Source organism: Protopterus annectens, chromosome 6.part0 (genome assembly GCF_019279795.1).
Source record: "Protopterus annectens isolate FY-2018-M chromosome 6.part0, PAN1.0, whole genome shotgun sequence".
Taxonomy (NCBI): Eukaryota; Metazoa; Chordata; order Ceratodontiformes; family Protopteridae; genus Protopterus; species Protopterus annectens.
The window spans coordinates 1,054,300,297-1,054,319,232 of record NC_056737.1 but is presented as its reverse complement, the minus strand read 5'-3'; the positions used below and the strand labels follow the sequence as shown (position 1 = coordinate 1,054,319,232).

Genomic DNA, 18,936 nt, shown 5'->3' with positions numbered 1-18,936 from the left:
AGCACAGCCTAGAAACCAAAATTCCAATGATTCCCTGCCTGAAGAAAGAGTTCCTATGGTGGGCTCAGGCCCGCCAATCAAACTCAGGATTGCCCTTCTGCAGAAGCCAACCAAAACAAACCATCACGACAGATGCCTCAGACCTCGGTTGGGGGGCACACATGCTGGACAGGTGCATTCAAGGCCTATGGACTCAAGACCAGCTGCACCTGCACATAAATCTAAAGGAAATGATGGCAGTAAAATTGGCAATCCAGGCCTTCAAACCTTTTCTCCAAGAAGGTCAGCTGATGATAAGGACAGACAACACCACAGTTATGTGGTACATCAACAAACAGGGAGGCACACACTCATATCCTCTATGCCGGCTGGCACTGGACCTATGGGATGTGGCTCTGAGCTACAACATTCAGTTACAAGCAATTTATGTACCAGGAAAGGAAAACATTCTAGCAGACATATTAAGCAGAACTACCACAGATGCCCACGAATGGATGCTGCATCCGGACATCTTCAAAGCCATCACAAGAGAATGGGGATTACCACAAATAGACTTGTTTGCATCCCCACTCAATCACCAGTTAAAGAAATTCTGCACAAGGACGTACCACCCACTTGCTTGGAAGGTGGACTCCCTATCTTTCAGTTGGAAAAACCTGATAGCATACGCATTCCCACCACTTCCTTTGATGCACAAGGTGCTTCTGAAGATCAAAGAGGAACATCCGAGGATCATTCTGATAGCTCCAGACTGGCCAAGACAACATTGGTATCCATTGCTGAGGAGCATGTCCCGGGAACAAATATGGACACTGCCCCTGACCCCATTACTGTTAACACAGAACAACTTCAACATCCTGCATCCAAACCTGAAAACTCTGCAGCTAACTGCCTGGAACATTACATGACAACAATTAACCCAAATTTATCCCAAAGGGTTAAGGATATAATACTGGAGGCTCGAAGACCTTCAACAAGAAAGAATTATGCAGCAAAATGGAAAAGATATCTCACTTGGAGTACTGCAAAGGGGTAAGAAGTGACACTGGTGAACATAGCCAACATCCTGGAGTACTTGGCAGAGCTCTTCCATACAGGCCTGTCCTACTCTTCCATCAAGATACATGCCTCAGCTATTTCAGCAGAATACAGCTTGGATCCTCCTGTCTTCTCGCATCCTCTGCTCAGACAGTTTCTGAGAGGAATTAAAAATGTGAAACCTCCCCGGAAACCTCCATTACCAGCATGGGACTTGAACTTTGTACTAGAAAAATTGACACTTCCCCCTTTCGAATCAGCAGTAACAGCAGAATTACAATACTTATCCTGGAAGACTGCATTCCTGCTGGCAATAACTTCAGCAAGAAGGGTCTCTGAACTACAGGCATTAATGGCAGTGCAACCCTTCCTGATCTTCCATCAAGATAGTGTCCATGAGAACAAATCCTACATTTATGCCTAAGGTGGTATCCAGAGTCTCTTTAAACCAGGCTATCCACCTTCCTACATTCTTCCCCAATCCACAGAACAGGGGAGAAAGGCTACTACATACCTTGGATATGCATAGACAATTACGCTACTACCTGGACAGGACAAAAACCAATAGGAAAACTGACCAGCTTCTGGTAGCATATGCAACAGGGAAGGAAGGAAAACCAATTTCAAAACAGACAATCTCCAAATGGATAGGAAATTGCATTAGATTTTGTTACTCCTATCATGGAAAGAAAACTCCGGAGAACATCAGGCCTCACTCCACAAGGGCTACAGCCACTACCACAGCTTTCTTACGAGGAATGGCTACCAAGGACATTATAGAGGCTGCTACTTGGACCTCCGTGCATACATTTGCCAAGCATTATAATTTACCTTTATACTCTAGATCCCGAGCTGGTTTTGCCACTGCAGTTTTGCAAGGGATCCTAACTACACCATAATCTCTACTCATTCCTCCTCCCCTAGTTTAGCTATGGTATTCTACCCATTTGTGAAGACTGCAGATGCATCCTTGAAGGACATAGTACAGTTTTGTACCTACCATAAATGTAGATGTCCGATAGGAATGCATCTGCAGTCAGGATTACCCTCCCTCCTTCCCCTCTGAGGTACTCCTAGGGTATTTGCCAACCTTCAGCTAGCTTGGGGGGGATCTATTATGGTGTATTTGTTTGTATATATGTACATACATGCTTATTTTGTGTGTTTGCTCTCTACCTTTTGGAAACTTTGGCATTTATCCAAATTTAGCCATCCAAGAGGGCACCTGGCATCTGGGGCAAGAAACACTGAGGAAAATGGCGTCGGCTGATGCCTTTATACCCGAAGAACTGCCGCAATGACGTCGGGTGAAGTGCGACACCAGCCGAAGCCAGACCCAGACTTTGGAATCCGGCCGACCGAAGGGCTGCCTGACGACAGGACAACCCATTTGTGAAGACTGCAGATGCATTCCTTTCGGACATCTACATTTATGGTAGGTACAAAACTGTACTTTGTCGCTATGCACATATTTAAAGCATGGAAATCATTTAGAGATCCATACTTCAGGGTAGCTAATTGAGGCTATATCCATATACTTTCAGACTGGATTAGTTTTATTGCACATTATTTTTTGTTTTCAGGTCAAGGGAAATTAAATTTTTTGTTCTGAAAAATGGTGTATTATGCATTTCTCCCATACATACTTTGTTACACTTCTGAAGTAAAAGGTAGTGTGGTTAGGTCCATTAGGATTTTGAGAAAGGTAGAATATTTTTCTTACTACGTAACTTCCCAAGATAGAAAGTATTTTGTGTAACCAAATTTAGCCAGTTGAATTTGTACGTAGTGATCCTTACCATCACATGCTTTTCATGTTTAGACAAGTATTTGATTGCTTCACAAACTGTTTCCTATGGGAGTGTCCTTCCCCCCTTTGATGCATACCAGAATATTCTCTCTATGCAAACAAAAATGAATTGGTGGAACATTACAGTGCTTTAATGACCAAATAAGAGAGAACGGTTTTTATACCTAGTATTTAAATCAGAAACCCAAGTCATGTCTAGTTCAAGAAAACAGTGTGATGAATAGTCAGCGGACAAGCACAAAGAACAAATGGCTAAGAAGTAGTATAGTACCCTGTAAATGTACAAACAGTGCTAGTGTGGCAATCTTCATTAAAAGTGACTTCCCAGTTAGAACCATAGAAAGTAGCATGGATAGAGAAGGGGATATGGTGTTAAAATTATTTTTAAAATCAAGGCACTGGATAAACCGATTGTTATTTTTAATTTAGAAGCTCCTTGTTCCAAACATGCTGACTTTTATAAAAGTATTTAATCTATTATCTGAATTTAATAAACACTATTCTATTTTTTTTTGGGGGGGGTTGGAGTGCATTCATTGACCCCTAAATAGGACAGGAAGCACCAGCTTTAAGGATTCTAAAGCAGCAGTAGTTGATGTGACACCCCAACTTCATGTAAAAAAATGGGAAAACGGGGCTGACAGTGGTGCTTTGCATATAAATAAACTTAAGATGATGTAGGCAGGCACTTAGGATACGCTTTTAACCATCATCATGGAAGCTTAGACATTTGTATCCATTAAGCAGTTGTTCTTTAAGTTCAACCTTAAAGCCACTCAGTGTTTGTTTCCTTACTTCAACTGGAAGGTTATTCCCATAGCTGGCCCTAACCTGGAAAGTGCCTTTTCACCAGTAGCTAACTAGAAACTGGGTCTAACTTGAATGTACGTTATTATCTTGACTTTCCTATGAGGGTATGGGTGATCCTTGATGGTTAGTTTTTTTGCTGCTAAATGGAATATTGACCAAAAATATCAGTTTTAAATAGTATTGTGCTGAGAAGTGTGATAGCTGTACTTTGAGTTGGTAGCCAGTTTAAACACTTAAGAAGGTTGCTGTGATGGGTGTATACACTGGCTAGCAAAACAAACCTACAGATTTTTTTTTTTGCATCAGACAACAGAGTTAGCAGTGGCAGGACGTATTCAGTTTTAGGGATAAGTATATTTCTAGCTATTGGTCTCCAAGCATCAAGGGAGGGATGATGGGATATTTTAGAGCCCAGTTTTAGTTAGTTATGAGTTAAATCATTTATAAATAAAGGGGCACCATTGTTAAGGCTGCCCACTTCGGATTGGGAATTGCAGAAGTACACTTGGAATGTTCTGTTTTCCAAATAACTTTTAAATCATTGGAGTGTATTTCTACCAAAGCTGATCTTACCTAGTTGATACATTAAGATGAGAGGATTGACAGTTCCACACACCCTGGTCATGTCTACAAACAGACTACTTATGGTACTTGCTACTGTGAGACAGTCGGCTTACTCAGCCATGCTCCCTTTTGTTGGACAGGATGCCTAAAGGACCCCTGTAATACCAGAGGAGAGAAAAAAAAAAGCTCTGTGTATAAGACTGTGATGTTGTTAGGTCCTAAGTCTGTAACCCTGTGGGACTTCAGTAATACAAGCAAAGCCCCCCTTTCCCATTCTTGCTAGTTTGTGCTAACCCATTTGTGTTGCAGCAGACGCTATTAGTAGCAATGTGTAGCATATTCATGTTGTACTAAAGGCTTTGCGGAAGCCATAATGTTGATCAAGCAGGCGACCATAATGGTTTGTTGTCAAGAATCTGTTTGTTGAGAATCTTTTAAAACATTTTTGTAAACTGGCACAGGTTTTATGTACATCTAAAATCTTTAGACTTTTTGGCAGTAACCTTTGGCAAGGGGGTTATGAATTAATGTTTGGAAGGGCTTGAGGAATATTCCTGTTGTGATATGCCTCCCCATGGAGGTGAGGCAACTAGATCTCTTGCACTGCTGACCCATTGGGCAAGTAGTGTACATAGAGTTGTAAGGCTCATGTGTAGAGGCCTGCTGTATTCCAGACCACAGCATAATGAATCCACTGGCAACCACAGAGAGTAGGCTAGGTTGGGACTGGGAGGGAGACCCACATAAAACCCATATTGGGCAACTCCCTACCTCTCAGCCCTCTCCTTGGTGGAATGAAAGGACCAGTTTGCCCTGGGTCAAGAACAAATAGGCTATATTGCTTTCCTTTGGCCAAGAGTAAAGCCTGGATCTCACCACCATTGGTAGGGTGAATGGACAGATTGGCAGTCATTGGTTTAGAAGGTCATGCAAACACAAAAAAAAAGCTTTCTTTTATGTCAGAGTTAATATCTGATTTGGTAGTTAATCAATAAATCAGGCTGTACTGATGCCTGTTTATATCCAGCTCCTAAATCAAAAGAGAAGGGATATTACACTTAGTAGATATACAACGGCAGCTCAGTTATTACATTGCAAGGACAAAGGTCAGAGAGTTTGGCTGGTTCATTGTATTATCCAGGAGAGGCAAGCAGGACAGGCCAGTTTTAAACATTTAAACTATTTTTTTTTTTTAAACTAATTATGAGCAGCCTCAGAGGACCACTGAAGGCCCACTTTACCAGAGTAGCAATCACCACAGCAGACTTTAGAAATGCATCACTACATAGTATATGTGAAGTAGCCACTCGGACCACTCTGTACACTTACTCCAGACATTATACAAGGGATCTTCAGTCTAAGAACATAGTGAGATTTGTGGCTTCCTCCCTAAAAGTATGCTTTATCTGCCTCTATCCCCATGTGAATGACTTAACTGCTTTAGTAGTCCTCCTGCGAACAGGGAATTACGTTCCAAGAGGGGCCCGTTGATTGGCAAGCAGCAATGGATATTTATTTTTTTAAGGGAGTAAATCCACAGTGCTTTCTGACCTTCTGCAGAGTGATGTCTGTAGTTCTTTAAGCATCTCTTCTGTAAGAATGTGTTTTCCATAAGCTCTTATCATTGATACAACGCAGGTGTTTGTCTTAAACAGTCAAGGCTAATACAATTAATTCCCTCACTCATGACAAAACTAGGACACTGTACTTTAACAACTCACTAGATGTATCTATTTACATGTACTGTTTTGCCTGTAATATAAAGTTATATTCATTGTGCACTCTTTCACATTTGGTAGTCCCCTAACTGCTGCCTTTGCCTAACTTTGGTCCTAGTTCCCCGAACACACACATACTCAGACACACTGTGCATGTATTGACTTTACGTAAAAAGTAATGCAGTACATCTTCATTCAACGCACGTAATCTAAGACCTAAAACACAGTATTTAGGTAAATAACTACAGATACTCATGAAAATTTTGAAAGTACTTATTTCTTTTTGCTTTGGAACTTCCCCTGGAATTACATTTGGTTATGCGTGTGCAGTCTCCTTACACAGTAACTGTGTTTCATTTTGTGTGGCAGAGGTAACATTAAAAGCCAACAAGGACCCCTGTAGTTCCAGAGAAAAGCAAAAAAAAAAAAAAAATTCTGGATCCAAGTATGGAGCCCTGTGAGACTTCACTAATGCAGGCTAAGATTCTCTGCTCATCCTTAACCCTATAACTTACCTTAAAAAAATGGTAGCACTACTACAATTTAGACAAAGTACGTCTGAATTCATTGGTGATTGGCTTGCAAAAGGAAGCTCTCTTCCTTCTGCTACATTTTGTTTTCTGATGCTGTGAATTTTTATGTATTTTGATTTTTGAAATCCTGACCTTGATCACCTGTGTTTCAATATTTGTGCATTTTGGTAAATCAGCATATAGTCATCTGTGTTCTGTGTATGTTGTCAGTAACATCAAGGGCTGTGATGTGGTCTGTATCTTATAATATCAAATGTAATGTGATGGCTCCATTTGTCCTTTCTTTTTTTCTATTTCTGTGTTGAGCTAGAGATTTTCTCTCAAGTCCTCTGCTGAAAATGGGCTTTACGATTCTGATTGTCTGGTTAAAACAAGTCTTCTTCTTCTTCTTCTCTTTCGGCTCTTCCCGTTAGGGGTCACCACAGGGGATCATCTGTTTTCATTTCTTCCTGTCCTCTGCATCTTGCTCTGTCACACCAACCACCTGCATGTCCTCTCTCATCACATCCATAAATCTTATCTTAGACCTTCCTGTTACCTAGCAGCTTCATCCTTAGCATCCTTTTTCCAATATACCCATCATCCCTCCTCAGCACATGTCCAAACCAATGTAATCTTGCCTGTCTGGCTTTGTCTCCAAACCTTCCAACCTGGCCTGACCCTCTAATATACTTATTCCTAATCCTGTCTACCCTCGTCACACCCAGTGCAAATCTTAACATCTTTAACTCTGACACATTCAGCTCTGACTCCTGCCTTTTTGTCAATGCCACTGTCTTCAACCCACATAACATAGCTGGTCTCACTACCCTCTTGTAGACCTTCCCTTTCACTCTTACTGGCACTCGTCTGTCACAAATCACAAGTAAATTAACTATATTATTTTAACATTTGCATGCATGCATGGATGAAGATTAGGCTGTTCTTGTTGGCAAATAGTGAAAAATACATGAAGCTAATTTTTTTTTCTGTGTCTGAGTTACTGTCAATGTATGGAAAATAAATGGTGAAAAGGAGATAGCTGTAAAGGATAACATACTAGATTGCTGTAAAGCATACCTCACAACCAGAATTCTGGGCAAAGCCAAACACAATGGTGGGACAAAAGCCCCAAATTAGAGACATATTTTAATTTATTGCCCTTATTAGATTTTAAATTTGCTAGAATAACAGGTTTTGCATTAGCATGCATTTTTCTGATGGATATGAAGTCTGAAACTTAAATGTCCATCATTTATATAGTCACTTCAGTCTTCAATGATTTCCAAAACTCAAGAGATTTTATGAGGAACAGGCCAAAAATATGAGACAGAAATCTGGACATTTTGCAAAATTCTGGACAGTTGAAAGTTGTGCTGTAAAGCATTCTAGGCAAGGATTTATAACAAGCTAAAGACGTGCTACAGTTTGCATCAGCCATGTACCGTAATGTAATGTTAACATAAGTGGATTCTGGTTGGGTTTTAAACAGAGCTAGATACAGTACTAAGAATGCAGGAAGTGGAAGAGCATATCAAATTACTGAAGTTAACAACTGACTTTAAAAATTGAAATTGTACGGCGTGTTGTGTAGTCAATGTAATTTGCCAGATATTAAATTAGAATTAATTTATTCCACCAGATTTCTCTGTACTAGTTTTTTTTGTTTCATTACACCAGATTTCACTGTACAGTTTCTGTATTATAGATGTACTGTATTGTCTACTAATAAAAAATAGACACTGAGAACAGCTGTGTTTGCTAAAAGACTTTTGGAGGGTAATAGATATCTGGCCTTATCAAAGATGTACTGCTGACTGGTTGTGTTGAGAATGAAGTTTGAATGATGTTTGCCAATGACTGCTAATGTTTCTTGGCTGTGCACATGCGCTTCTCTATCCCAATATTAAATTATCCAGTGAGGACTGAGTAGATTTCAACCTTTAATGTCTATCATTCTGTGACTTAAAATTTGTAATTGCCCAGTCTTGTCTGTCGTTCCTGCTGACACTTTGTATTGTTGTTTTGCATTAGCCCGGAAAGGGCCAGATGGAGTAATAATTCCAAACGATTACTGTGACTTCTGTTTGGGCGGTTCCAATATGAACAAGAAGACCGGGCAGCCAGAAGAACTGGTGTCCTGCTCAGACTGTGGTCGTTCAGGTAGGTGAACTTCCATGTCATTTTTTTTTAATGGCATGTAGTACACCATGCATTTAATTTTCTTTCTTTTTCTTGAGATGTTATGGCTCCCCCTTTTTTTAAATACTGAGAAGGTCCACAAATTGTTAATCTTTACTAGTTACTGGAAAGAAGATGAATAATGTCTGAAAACAGTAACATACTAACATTAAATGAAACTATCCTGTTAAATAGGATCAACAACTCATGAAGCACAAACTCATTAAAGAACACATGAAAATGACTTCCCACCACATGTTATTCTCCAGCTGATTCCCTCATTATAGAAATGAGGGCTGGGTGAGTGTATACCGCGCATCATTACAGCTTGAGACTGAGAGAACTTTGTGGACTCTTCCCTAGCTACGTACTGCTTCTTCGCAAGGCAGTGCATGTAAGAATGTCAAAAAATGTGCTACTAACACTACCCCATTTTCTGCCGCCTTTGTTAGGAGTAAACAAAATGCATGTCAGCATAGAACAACAAAGTGAAACTGAGATGCGTGCTTTGTCATGTTAACAAAGAGCAGTGATGCAATCAATAAGGCAGAAATAAGTAAGGTAACAGGGCTGTCGTAAGCCTGTAAGAGGTACAGAAAAGGGCTCCTAACCTGACCGATTATAGCTTCATGAAAGGCAAGCGCTTGCTATTTGGCAGGGCTTTAACCAATAAGGTTAGAAGAGGAGATCTCTGGTAGAATCAGACTGAAGTTGCTAGGGATTTCCTTGTTTAGATCACTGTTTCAGTATCATAATACCATTGGGTTATCTCACTGAAGTAATCTGATGCCCGTCTGGCATACCAAAACCATAAACCTTCCATATGCTCATATGTCTAGCAAATGAGCTAAGCCTGTGAGTGTTGGGGTACATAAAGAACATAGGAGGTTAATATCCACAGACTGTCTTAATGCCAGTCCAAATGCAGGATCTTCTGTCCTGTTAGTCTGCTTTCCCCAATGTTGTTTCCCCATCAGAAGAGACTGCATGAATCCTCATCTGTGGAGGAATCAGATTTGGAAGATTTCTTAGAATATTCATCAAGGATTATACTCCAGGTCAGCTTTCCCCTGATGAGGTCACTTTGTCCCCTGACTCACCCATTGAGGAAATCTCCTTTGAGGAAACTATTAAAATGTTGCAGCACTTTGATTGGGAGTCCAAGCAGGTGTCCAGATGTTCAAAAAGATGCTACAAGCCAGCTGGAGGTAGGGGCTCCTACATCTCCTGTCCCTCCAGTCTTGGAGGCCTTCTTGGCTGCATCAACAACTTCTTTTGATTCCCATCTCTCATCCAAGAAGCCTGATAGAATTTATAAGGTACCCATGGGCCTTAAGTTTCTCTACAAAAATCTGGTTAAACAGATCCCTCTGTTTTCTCCATTTCTACTATTAAACTGACTAAGCGTGTGCCATCTGGCAGAGCTAGCAGGACCACTGACAGGGATGGGAAGAAGGTTTGTACTTCTGCTGCAGTTGCTTTCAGAGCTTTAAATTGCTAGACTGACACGACAAAATACCTTTTATCCTTGTTACGGGATCTAAGGAAGACCGTAGCGGACCCTGAGGATTCAGATTCTAAGCAGCAAGTGATTTCTATGTTTGGTTGGGATAACCAAGTTGGTAAACGTGTCATAAAATGCAGCTCTGATGCTGCAGAGGCTTCTTTCAGGACTACTGCTACTGGATCAGTTATTTTCTTGGCTTCACCTACAGTCCCTCCCTGAGGATAAGGCTGAGCTTCTGGATTCTCCCCTTCGCAGGGATCTTTTATTTGGACACTCTGCAGCATAACTTTTCAAGACTCTGCAAGAGAATGGTAAAATGATGTAGGACTTTAAGCCAAATTTTTTCACTTCATTTCCTGGTATTATCAAAGAAGTTACCCAGATAGGTCCACTTCCTTTGTCTGTAGGCATTAGAAACCCTCTCAGAAATGCAGGAAATAGCCCAGGAAAAGATTTTTATCAACCTACCAGTGATTCCAAGTTTGGAAAACCTCTCTTTCTATACACATCGGCCTATATGCCAACACCTTCCTCTCTCCTTGGTCTAGGAGTATGCTTGTCAAAAAAGCTAATCCAGTTTCTTTCAGCCTGGGAATTCATCACTACAGACAAGTGGGTATTATTAGTCATTTAACAAGGTTCCAAGATGTCTTGGAGGGTAATTCCATCAGTGAGGGGTATTCCTGCTTCCCATCAAATGCACTTACTTCCTCCTCTCTTAAAGGGTCTCCTCAACCAGTGCACCATAGAATGGAAGAGGCCTTTTATTCAGGAATTTTCCTGGTCCTCAGAAAATAAGATACTTGGAGACCCATTCTGTATCTGTTTCACCTCAGCAGCTTTTTAAAAGTACCAACTTTCAAGATGCTGTCACTGAAAACTCTTTCATCCTTTCAAAGCTTTTCTGGTCTCTGTGGTCTTAAAGGCTGCATATCTGCACATCCCCATTCACCCCACCTGTAGAAAATTTCTCAGGTTCCCTGCCTTTTCGTTGCACTTTCATTTCTCAGCTTTACCCTTCAGTTTATCTTCTACTCCCATGTACTTCGCAAAGTGTCTTACCACAGCCATTGAGTTTTGCAGAACTCAAGGAATTCAAATTTTCCTTAACCTGGGTGATCACCTTATCAAGGCAACCTCTCAGTGCACCCCTATGTCTGCCTCTCTGTTTCACATTCTCTGCTCTGGAGAGACTGGGATTCCCTCTGTCTCAAAAAAATCTGCTCCAACACCTTCGCAGGGTCTAGTTTTCTGGGGTTGCAGATTGGCGAGCCAGTTGATGACTGCTTTTCTCCCACAAGCGAAAGGACGGTCCCTTCTTACCCTTCAATCTACCACTGTAAGGGAGATTCTGAGAACTCAGGAGTTCAAGGCAGCTGCCATTCTGATAGTACCTTTTGCTGAACTGCACATGAGAAGGATCTAGTGGTACCTGAAATCGCTATGGTCTCAGCATTGTCATCCATTGTTCTTCCAAATCTCATTCTTGCTTTTTCTGAAGAAAGGGTTACAGTGGTGGAGAGCCCAGGGCAATTGAAACCTGGACCTTTCCTTTCGTCCACCCACTCCCAACCAGGAACTGCACACACATGCATCAGATCTGGCTTGTAGAGACTAAACAGGCCCTTCATCAGTTCACAGCCAGTAATCTCCCAGACAGATGAGAGAAGACATCAGTATCAAATGAATAAATGCTCTTATTCAAGACCTTTGAGGGTTTTCTTACCTTTGCCCTGTCAGAATTTTCACAGACAACCCCACAATAATGTGGCATGTCAACAAATGGTGGGAGGGGAACCCCACAGTGATGTGGCTTATCAACAAATGGTGGGAGGGGAACCCCACAGTGATGTGGCATATCAAAAAATGGTGGGAGGGGATCCCCACAGTGATGTGGCATATCAACAAATTGTGAGAGGGGAACCAAGTCCTATCAGCTGTGCAGGCTAGCTCTACTGGCATGGGATCAGGCTATAAAGGCAAATATATCCCATCAGTCTCTGTACATCCCGTCAGAGGACCATGTACTCTCAGATTCTCTAAGCAGGTCCACGAAAGACCCTTGTGAATAGATGCTAAATAGTCCACAGATGGATTACTCTTCAAATAGGTCTGTTTGCCTGCACTCAACAGACAGCTCAAGCTGTTTTGCTCCAGGGCTCCTTTTCCCAGGCTCTGGATAATGAATGCCACATCTGTCAGCTGGAAGGAGAAGTACATCTATGTCTCCCCCTGCCAATCCCAAAGGTTCTATTGACGATCCGATGGAACAGACCAATAATCTTGCTGGTGACTTGCTTCTGGCCTAAGCAGCACTGGATGTTCTTTGTGTTTCACTGTTGCAGTCAACACATTTGGGTTATCCCTGCCAGGGTAGCCCTTAGCCGGCCCGAATACCAGAGACTTAGTATTTCTATGTCAGTTGCTGTTGCTTCAGGACTGACATCAGGTCATCAGTAGTATAAAGTAAGGCAGCCAACGCCATTACATCAGTCTTTCTTGCCCTGGAGCCCAAAACAGAAGCAGTTCACATGAGTGCCGGTCGGCTGCTACCTGAGTTTTCGTCTACCGAATTGAAGTTGAAGTCTTCTAAAGCTAAGTACCCCATTGGGGGTCCTTTTTTCTTGCACTAACAGATGTCAGAAAAAGTTGTCTCGCCTGTGGAAAGCAAATACCACACAGAGACTTCCATTCTTACTGCATCACTTGTTTAGGCCCAGACCACGACGTCCCCCATTGTCGCTTCTGTGCTTTGTTCAATGCCAAAACTGGTTTACTATCACATGTTCGAGTGTGAATTTTCTGAAAAATATATGTCTGCAATGCTGAATCCTGATTCACGTCACCGACTGTCAAAAGGCCAAACAGCTAAATGCCAAACAACACCTGTAAATTGCTCAATTGGATATCGCGCAGTAGTAATGCGACCAAACTGTATGTCGCACAAAATACAGCGCGGGTATCTCAGAGGTACGAAATAAACACCGAAAATCAGATGTTAGAGTGCTACACATTGGTGCGGGTTAGTAGTTACTGACAGCAACAAGAAGCTCACAGTGGAAAGCGACAGTCTGGTATGTACATTCGTAATAGACATATGTCAGTATAGCTGTGCTGCGAAGCTCTATTTACCCTGACAGACATGCTTCTATCTGCAGGTTAGCGAAACTGCAAAGCAGGATTGCCAGGCACAATAAACGAAGTATATTCCACAACAGAAACACAAAAATGACGGAAAATGCTTGTGGTGGATGGGTATCAGTATTATCTAGAGAAGGCATGCACAACTAGAAATTATTGGTGTTGTGTACTTAATAGGGAGAAGTGTAGGGGTAGAGGTGTCACAGAGGCTAGTGTTGACTGGGACGTATTGCTGAAATCAATGGTGCATTACCATGCACCAGACTCCAGGAAACCAGAAGTATGTAAGGTGAGAACTGCTATTAAGCATAGAGATGTTCAATCTGTTGAAGATCGTTGCAGAGTGGTGTCGGAGGTATTAGCAACCACATCCACAGATATAACAAGTGAATTACCCAACACCAACGCATTGAAACAGTCTGTCATTAGATGTAGGAACAAAGTGAAAAGAGATCACTTTAAGGGATTTACTAGCCTGAAACAGCTTATATCGACATGTTACTTATTAAAAACGGTAGCTTTATAGTCCAACATGATAGCGATGGCGGGATATGTAATAGTGTAGTGACTATTACCACTATGAAGAACTTACAAATGTTATCTCAAGCTGAATACTTGATGGTTGATGACACTTTTCCATTATATAATGTTGACTGCAAACAAATGTATACAGTCCATTGCCTACTGCCTGGTGTAGAATACAGAAAAACTATCCCTGTTGTGTACGGGTTACTCTCCAGTAAAGCCGAGGTAACATATGACCTGTTTTGGAAAAACGTTAAACTGGTATGTGAGCAAAACTCCATAACAGTCACCAAGAGTAATTCTAAGTGATTTTGAGAAGGGCACTGTAAATTCCATACAGCGGAATTTTCCTCATAGTAATCCCAAAGGTTGCTGGTTCCATCTAAACCAGATACTTTGGAGGCATATACAGCGACTGCACCTAGCCAGCGAGTTTAGTAAATGTCGGACATTTTCTTCCTTATGCAAAGAAGTTCCTGCGCTAGCTTTCTTGCACCCAAGAGATGTTGTCACTACTTTTGATAGTATACTGAATGATATGCCTGAGGCAGCGCAACCGCTGTGTACTTTCTTCAAAGAAAACTACATCATAGGGAAACCCCAGCGGTGTGGTATGAGAGGCATAGCATCCAAGAGAATACCACCTTTATTTGATGATCAATTTTGGAATCTAAATGATACTGCTGTTCAAGGGGCTCCAAGATCCCAAAATGCAGTGGAAGGGTGGCACAGGGGTCTTAGAAGTCTGTTAGGGAGGAAAAGATTATACATCATAGACGTGTTGGAGGCTATTCAGATAGAACAAAACCATTTAGAGCATCTGTTGCTGAGAGTCGACATGTGTGCACCTCCGTCACCTAAATGGAGGCGTTTGCAAGTGAAGGAAGAAACATTTACAAGACTGCTGGCTAAATGGGATACATTTACATGTAGAGGGTTTGCTGCACTAATGGAAAAACATTGCTCATTTTAGAATCGTTACCGTGCATACACTTTTGATCTGGATTGCACAGTGTCAACTGAGAGTACACTTGGGTGGAGCACAGTGTTCGGAAATGCGGAGCAATTACTTGGCTATGCTTGTGTTTTGTATTCATTTTGTGGTGGTTACAGCACATTGGTGAACACTTGATATGTGGCCATTTGAAATGGATGTTCCGGCATCACAACAGTTATACAGCGGTAACCACATTGACAGCCTAAAGCATCAGCTCATAGGTTCTCATAGGTTAGTACTAGGCTAATTGCCCTTGTGGGCCATTTTAAGCCTAGCCAATTACCCCACGTGAGAATCAAACCCTGCACCTTGTGTTTGCCAGGTAAACACCTTAACCATTATGCCATCCTCCCACCCAAATTAATAGGTTCATAGTTTAGTACTAAGCTAACTGCCCTTGCAAGCCATTTTAAGTTTAGCCAATTATCCCTTGTGAGACTCAAACCCTGCACCTTGTGTTTGTAAGGCAAGCACCTTAGCCATTAAGCCACCCTCCCAAGCTCATTTAAACATGGATGGTGATGCTGTGCTATGTGTGTATTACATCTCTAAGACTACTGCTTCTATTATAACATTGTAGTGGAGATGTACTACGCGGTATTTCCTAATTTGCATATGGCTGTTCGAAAATGTCGATTGGATGTCATCAGACACATTATTCGACATTTTCATCCTGCAATCATCTGTTTTCCAAACGCGTCAGTAATATCATCTTTTGGACAATTCACACTCGAACATGTGATAGTAAACCACCAGAACTATCCGTCATTGGGCCCTTATTGTAACGAGATATTGTCGCTTACAGTCCTCGAATTCTGTTATGGCTTCAGTAAGCCATCTGACAGCAGATCTTCTGAAAAAACGTAAAGGTAAGACAGAGACAGACCGCATAGGTCCAAACCTAATGACGATGTTTCCATTAAGGTAGTTGTCAGTTCTCTGGTCCTCAGTGAGGTACTTTCACAGCCCCTAATGCCCGCTTCTGTGGATTCGCAGGCCGCTACAGAGACCCTTTTGGAGTTTGGTATGCTGCAAAACTCTTCTTTAACTAAGGATCCTGCGGTTGTCTCTACCTTGGATGGGTCCAGAGCTGCTGAGCAGGCACCGGCTTTAGAGGAAGTCCTTCACACTACTGATTCTCGACACAAACTGATGACTTCTTTCACGACTACCATTCTTTCAAAAACTACTGAGTTTCTAAGGCCCTGGGTATGGACCACACCCAAGAAACCGATGACCCACGCTCACACGCCTGCTTCCTTGCCTCAGTTTCAAATGCTTAAAAAGGCAGAAGACCTTATCATGCTGATCAAGGGAAGCCAAGCTACTCCATCCAAAAGGAAGAGAGATCTGTCCCCTGTAGTTCTGTCTGAACAAGAGTCAGATGAATCTGATGCATCTGGATATGAAGACATGCAACCCTTCTCTACTTATGAGGATTCTGATGCAGAGGATTCCATTCCTTCAGCCTCTCCACCAGAGGATTTTTCCTTTGGGGAAACCTTGCATACCTTAAGGGAGCATTTCCAATGGGAGGGTCAGGACTACCCTCAGTCTAAAAAGAGACTTGGGGAATTCCTAGATCTTCCATAGCACAGACCCTTGGCCATCCCCCCAGTCCTGGATGTTGTGAAGGATGTTTTCATGGAATCCAGCTCGACTCCTGACACCCTCCCTCCTGCACCCAGAAAACCTGATGGGTATTACAGAGTCCGTGACTCACACAAACTTCTTTTTAAAATCCCTACTGCTGACCCTGAGGTAATTTCTCAAGGACCTAAAGGGATTAAAGCAACCTCTGCTAAGAATCCCACACCCTCAGATAGGGATTCCCGAGCACTGGACAGATGAGGTAAAAAAGTATACACCTCAGCTACTCTTGTTATCAGGGCACTAAATTGTCAGCTCCATATGCTGAAATTTCAGCAACATACCCTGGAACTCCATAAACAAAAAATGTTTTCTTTTCCTGCTTGGGCAGAATCTAAAGAATTACAAGAGTTAATGCATTCTGCAAGTCAAGTAACTAAACACACCTTGCACTGTGGTTTTGATGCCCTAGAAGCTTCTTGTAGGGCAGCAGTCACTGGATCTGTCATTAGAAGGCATGCATGGCTTAAGGAATAGCCCCTGCCAGACCATGTCGAGTCTAAATTGCTGGATGCCCCCTTGCACAAAGATAACTTATTTGGCACTAAGGCAGAAGAGGTCTTAAAAAAGATGGAAGGAAAAGCAAAATCTATGCAAACAGTTAAGGATTTCTTGTAGGTACAGCCACCTAGGTTTAGCAGGCATTGTCCCACCAAACACTGATCCTTTCCTGCTCCCAGTAAGCCACTTCAGCCTAGGCCCCAGGGAACCAGACCCCCCCCCCACCCCCAGACAGCAGCCACACGGAATGCAGAGATCTAAACAGTGGACTACCTCCACTTCAAAACTAGGGAGTTCTAAGCCACCCCCTTTTGGTAACAACTCTGTGACTCACCTCCCCAACCCCCTCCCTCTGCCCACCTTCTCTTATCCTTAGGAGGAAAACTCTCCTTTCACACAAGCACCTGGGTCACCATTAGCAATGACTACTGGGTTTTGAACATAGTGTCCCAGGGATACATATTTTCCTTCCACACCTTCCAACCCAAAAAGGGTTCCTTGATCTACCACCAAAACCAGTGGGCAGAGGCTCAAAAGCAAATCCATTCCCTGCTCTCTGTGAGGACAGTAGAAAACTTTCATGCAGAACAGATAGGCCAAGGTTTTTACTCCAGACTTTTTCTGGTTCCCAGAAAAGAGGGCACCTGGTGCCCCATTCTCTATCTATCCATTCTGGTGATCCTAAAATTCAAAATGCTCACCCTCCAGCAGCTGCTACCCATGCTTTCCAAGGACGCTTGGCTAGCCACCCTAGATCTAAAAGAGACCTACCTCCACATTCCTATCAGGGAATCAGGGAATCATACAGGAAATATCTCTGTTTCATGGCAGGCTTTCAACACTTTCATTTCTCTCTGCTTTCATTTGGCTTATCTACTGCTCCCAAAGTTTTCACAAAATGGCTCCAGCCATTGCCTTTTGCAGACAAAGAAATATTCAGATTTACCCATACATAGATGACTGCGTTATTCAGGCAGACAGCCAAGAAAAGCTGCTCAAGCACCTGGCCTTTGTAAAGACCTTACTAACCTCCCTAGGGTACACAGTCAATGAAACAATATCCAAACAGGTGCCCACCCAAAGGATTATCTTCCTGGGATCAAGCCTGGACGCAGCATCCCAGATGGCATTCCTTTCACCAGAGAAGCAAATTTTCCTGGCAACCTACTTCTCTCAACTAGCCACCAGACCCCAGCTATCTGGGATTCATGGCATCTTGCATACAACTCATTCCATATGCCAGACTGCATATGATGAAACTTCAATGGTACCTAAAAAAGCCTTTGGTGTCAACACTCTCAAGACCTGGATCGTCTTCTACCTATAATTCCTTGCCTCAGAAAAGATTTTCTTTGGTGGGCAACAGCATGCTCCTGCAACAAGGGACTGCCTTTCTCACCACACCCAGCCACCCATGCCCTCACCACAGATGCATCAGACTATGTTTGGGGTGCACACCTGGACGGCAGGTGCATACAGGGCCAATGGAGCCCGCAGAAAATCCCTTTGCACATCAATCAAAAAGAGATGGTTGTGTAGCGCGGCTTGATAGCTTTCAAGCCCCTTCTGTCTCCAAAACAGACACCACTGTGATGTGGTATATCAACAAACAGAGAGGGACTCACTCCTACCCTCTATGCAGGCTGGCCATGACCCTTTGGCACACAGCCTCTGCTATGCAACTACACCTGTTAGCACAATTCCTACCAGGCTCTCTCAGCTCTCTGGCAGACCAGTTAAGCAGAAATGTTCTGGACCCACATGCATGACACCTCAACAGAAGAACCTTCATCCTAATAACTCAGAAATGGGGCACCCCGAAGGCTGACCTCTTTGCCTCCCACACCAACCATCAGCTCAGCAAATTCTGCACCAGGGAGCATAACTGCATGGCTTGGAAAGTGGATGCCCTGTCCTTCCCCTGGGTCAATCTAGCAGTCTATGCCTTTGCTCCATTACCTCTCATCTCCAGGGTACTGCTC

At 42.6% G+C, this 18,936-nt stretch overlaps 1 protein-coding gene across 4 annotated transcripts in view; it reads left to right on the top strand.

Annotated features, from left to right (window-relative positions):
- DPF3 (double PHD fingers 3) overlaps positions 1-18,936 on the top strand; it is a 1,486,280-nt gene that overhangs the window by 1,112,155 nt on the left and 355,189 nt on the right. For all 4 annotated transcript variants that reach the window (XM_044074663.1, XM_044074664.1, XM_044074665.1 and 1 more), the window contains one exon: positions 8,487-8,615. In XM_044074663.1, coding sequence (XP_043930598.1) covers positions 8,487-8,615 — 129 coding nt within the window. The remainder of the gene's footprint in view (positions 1-8,486; positions 8,616-18,936) is intronic.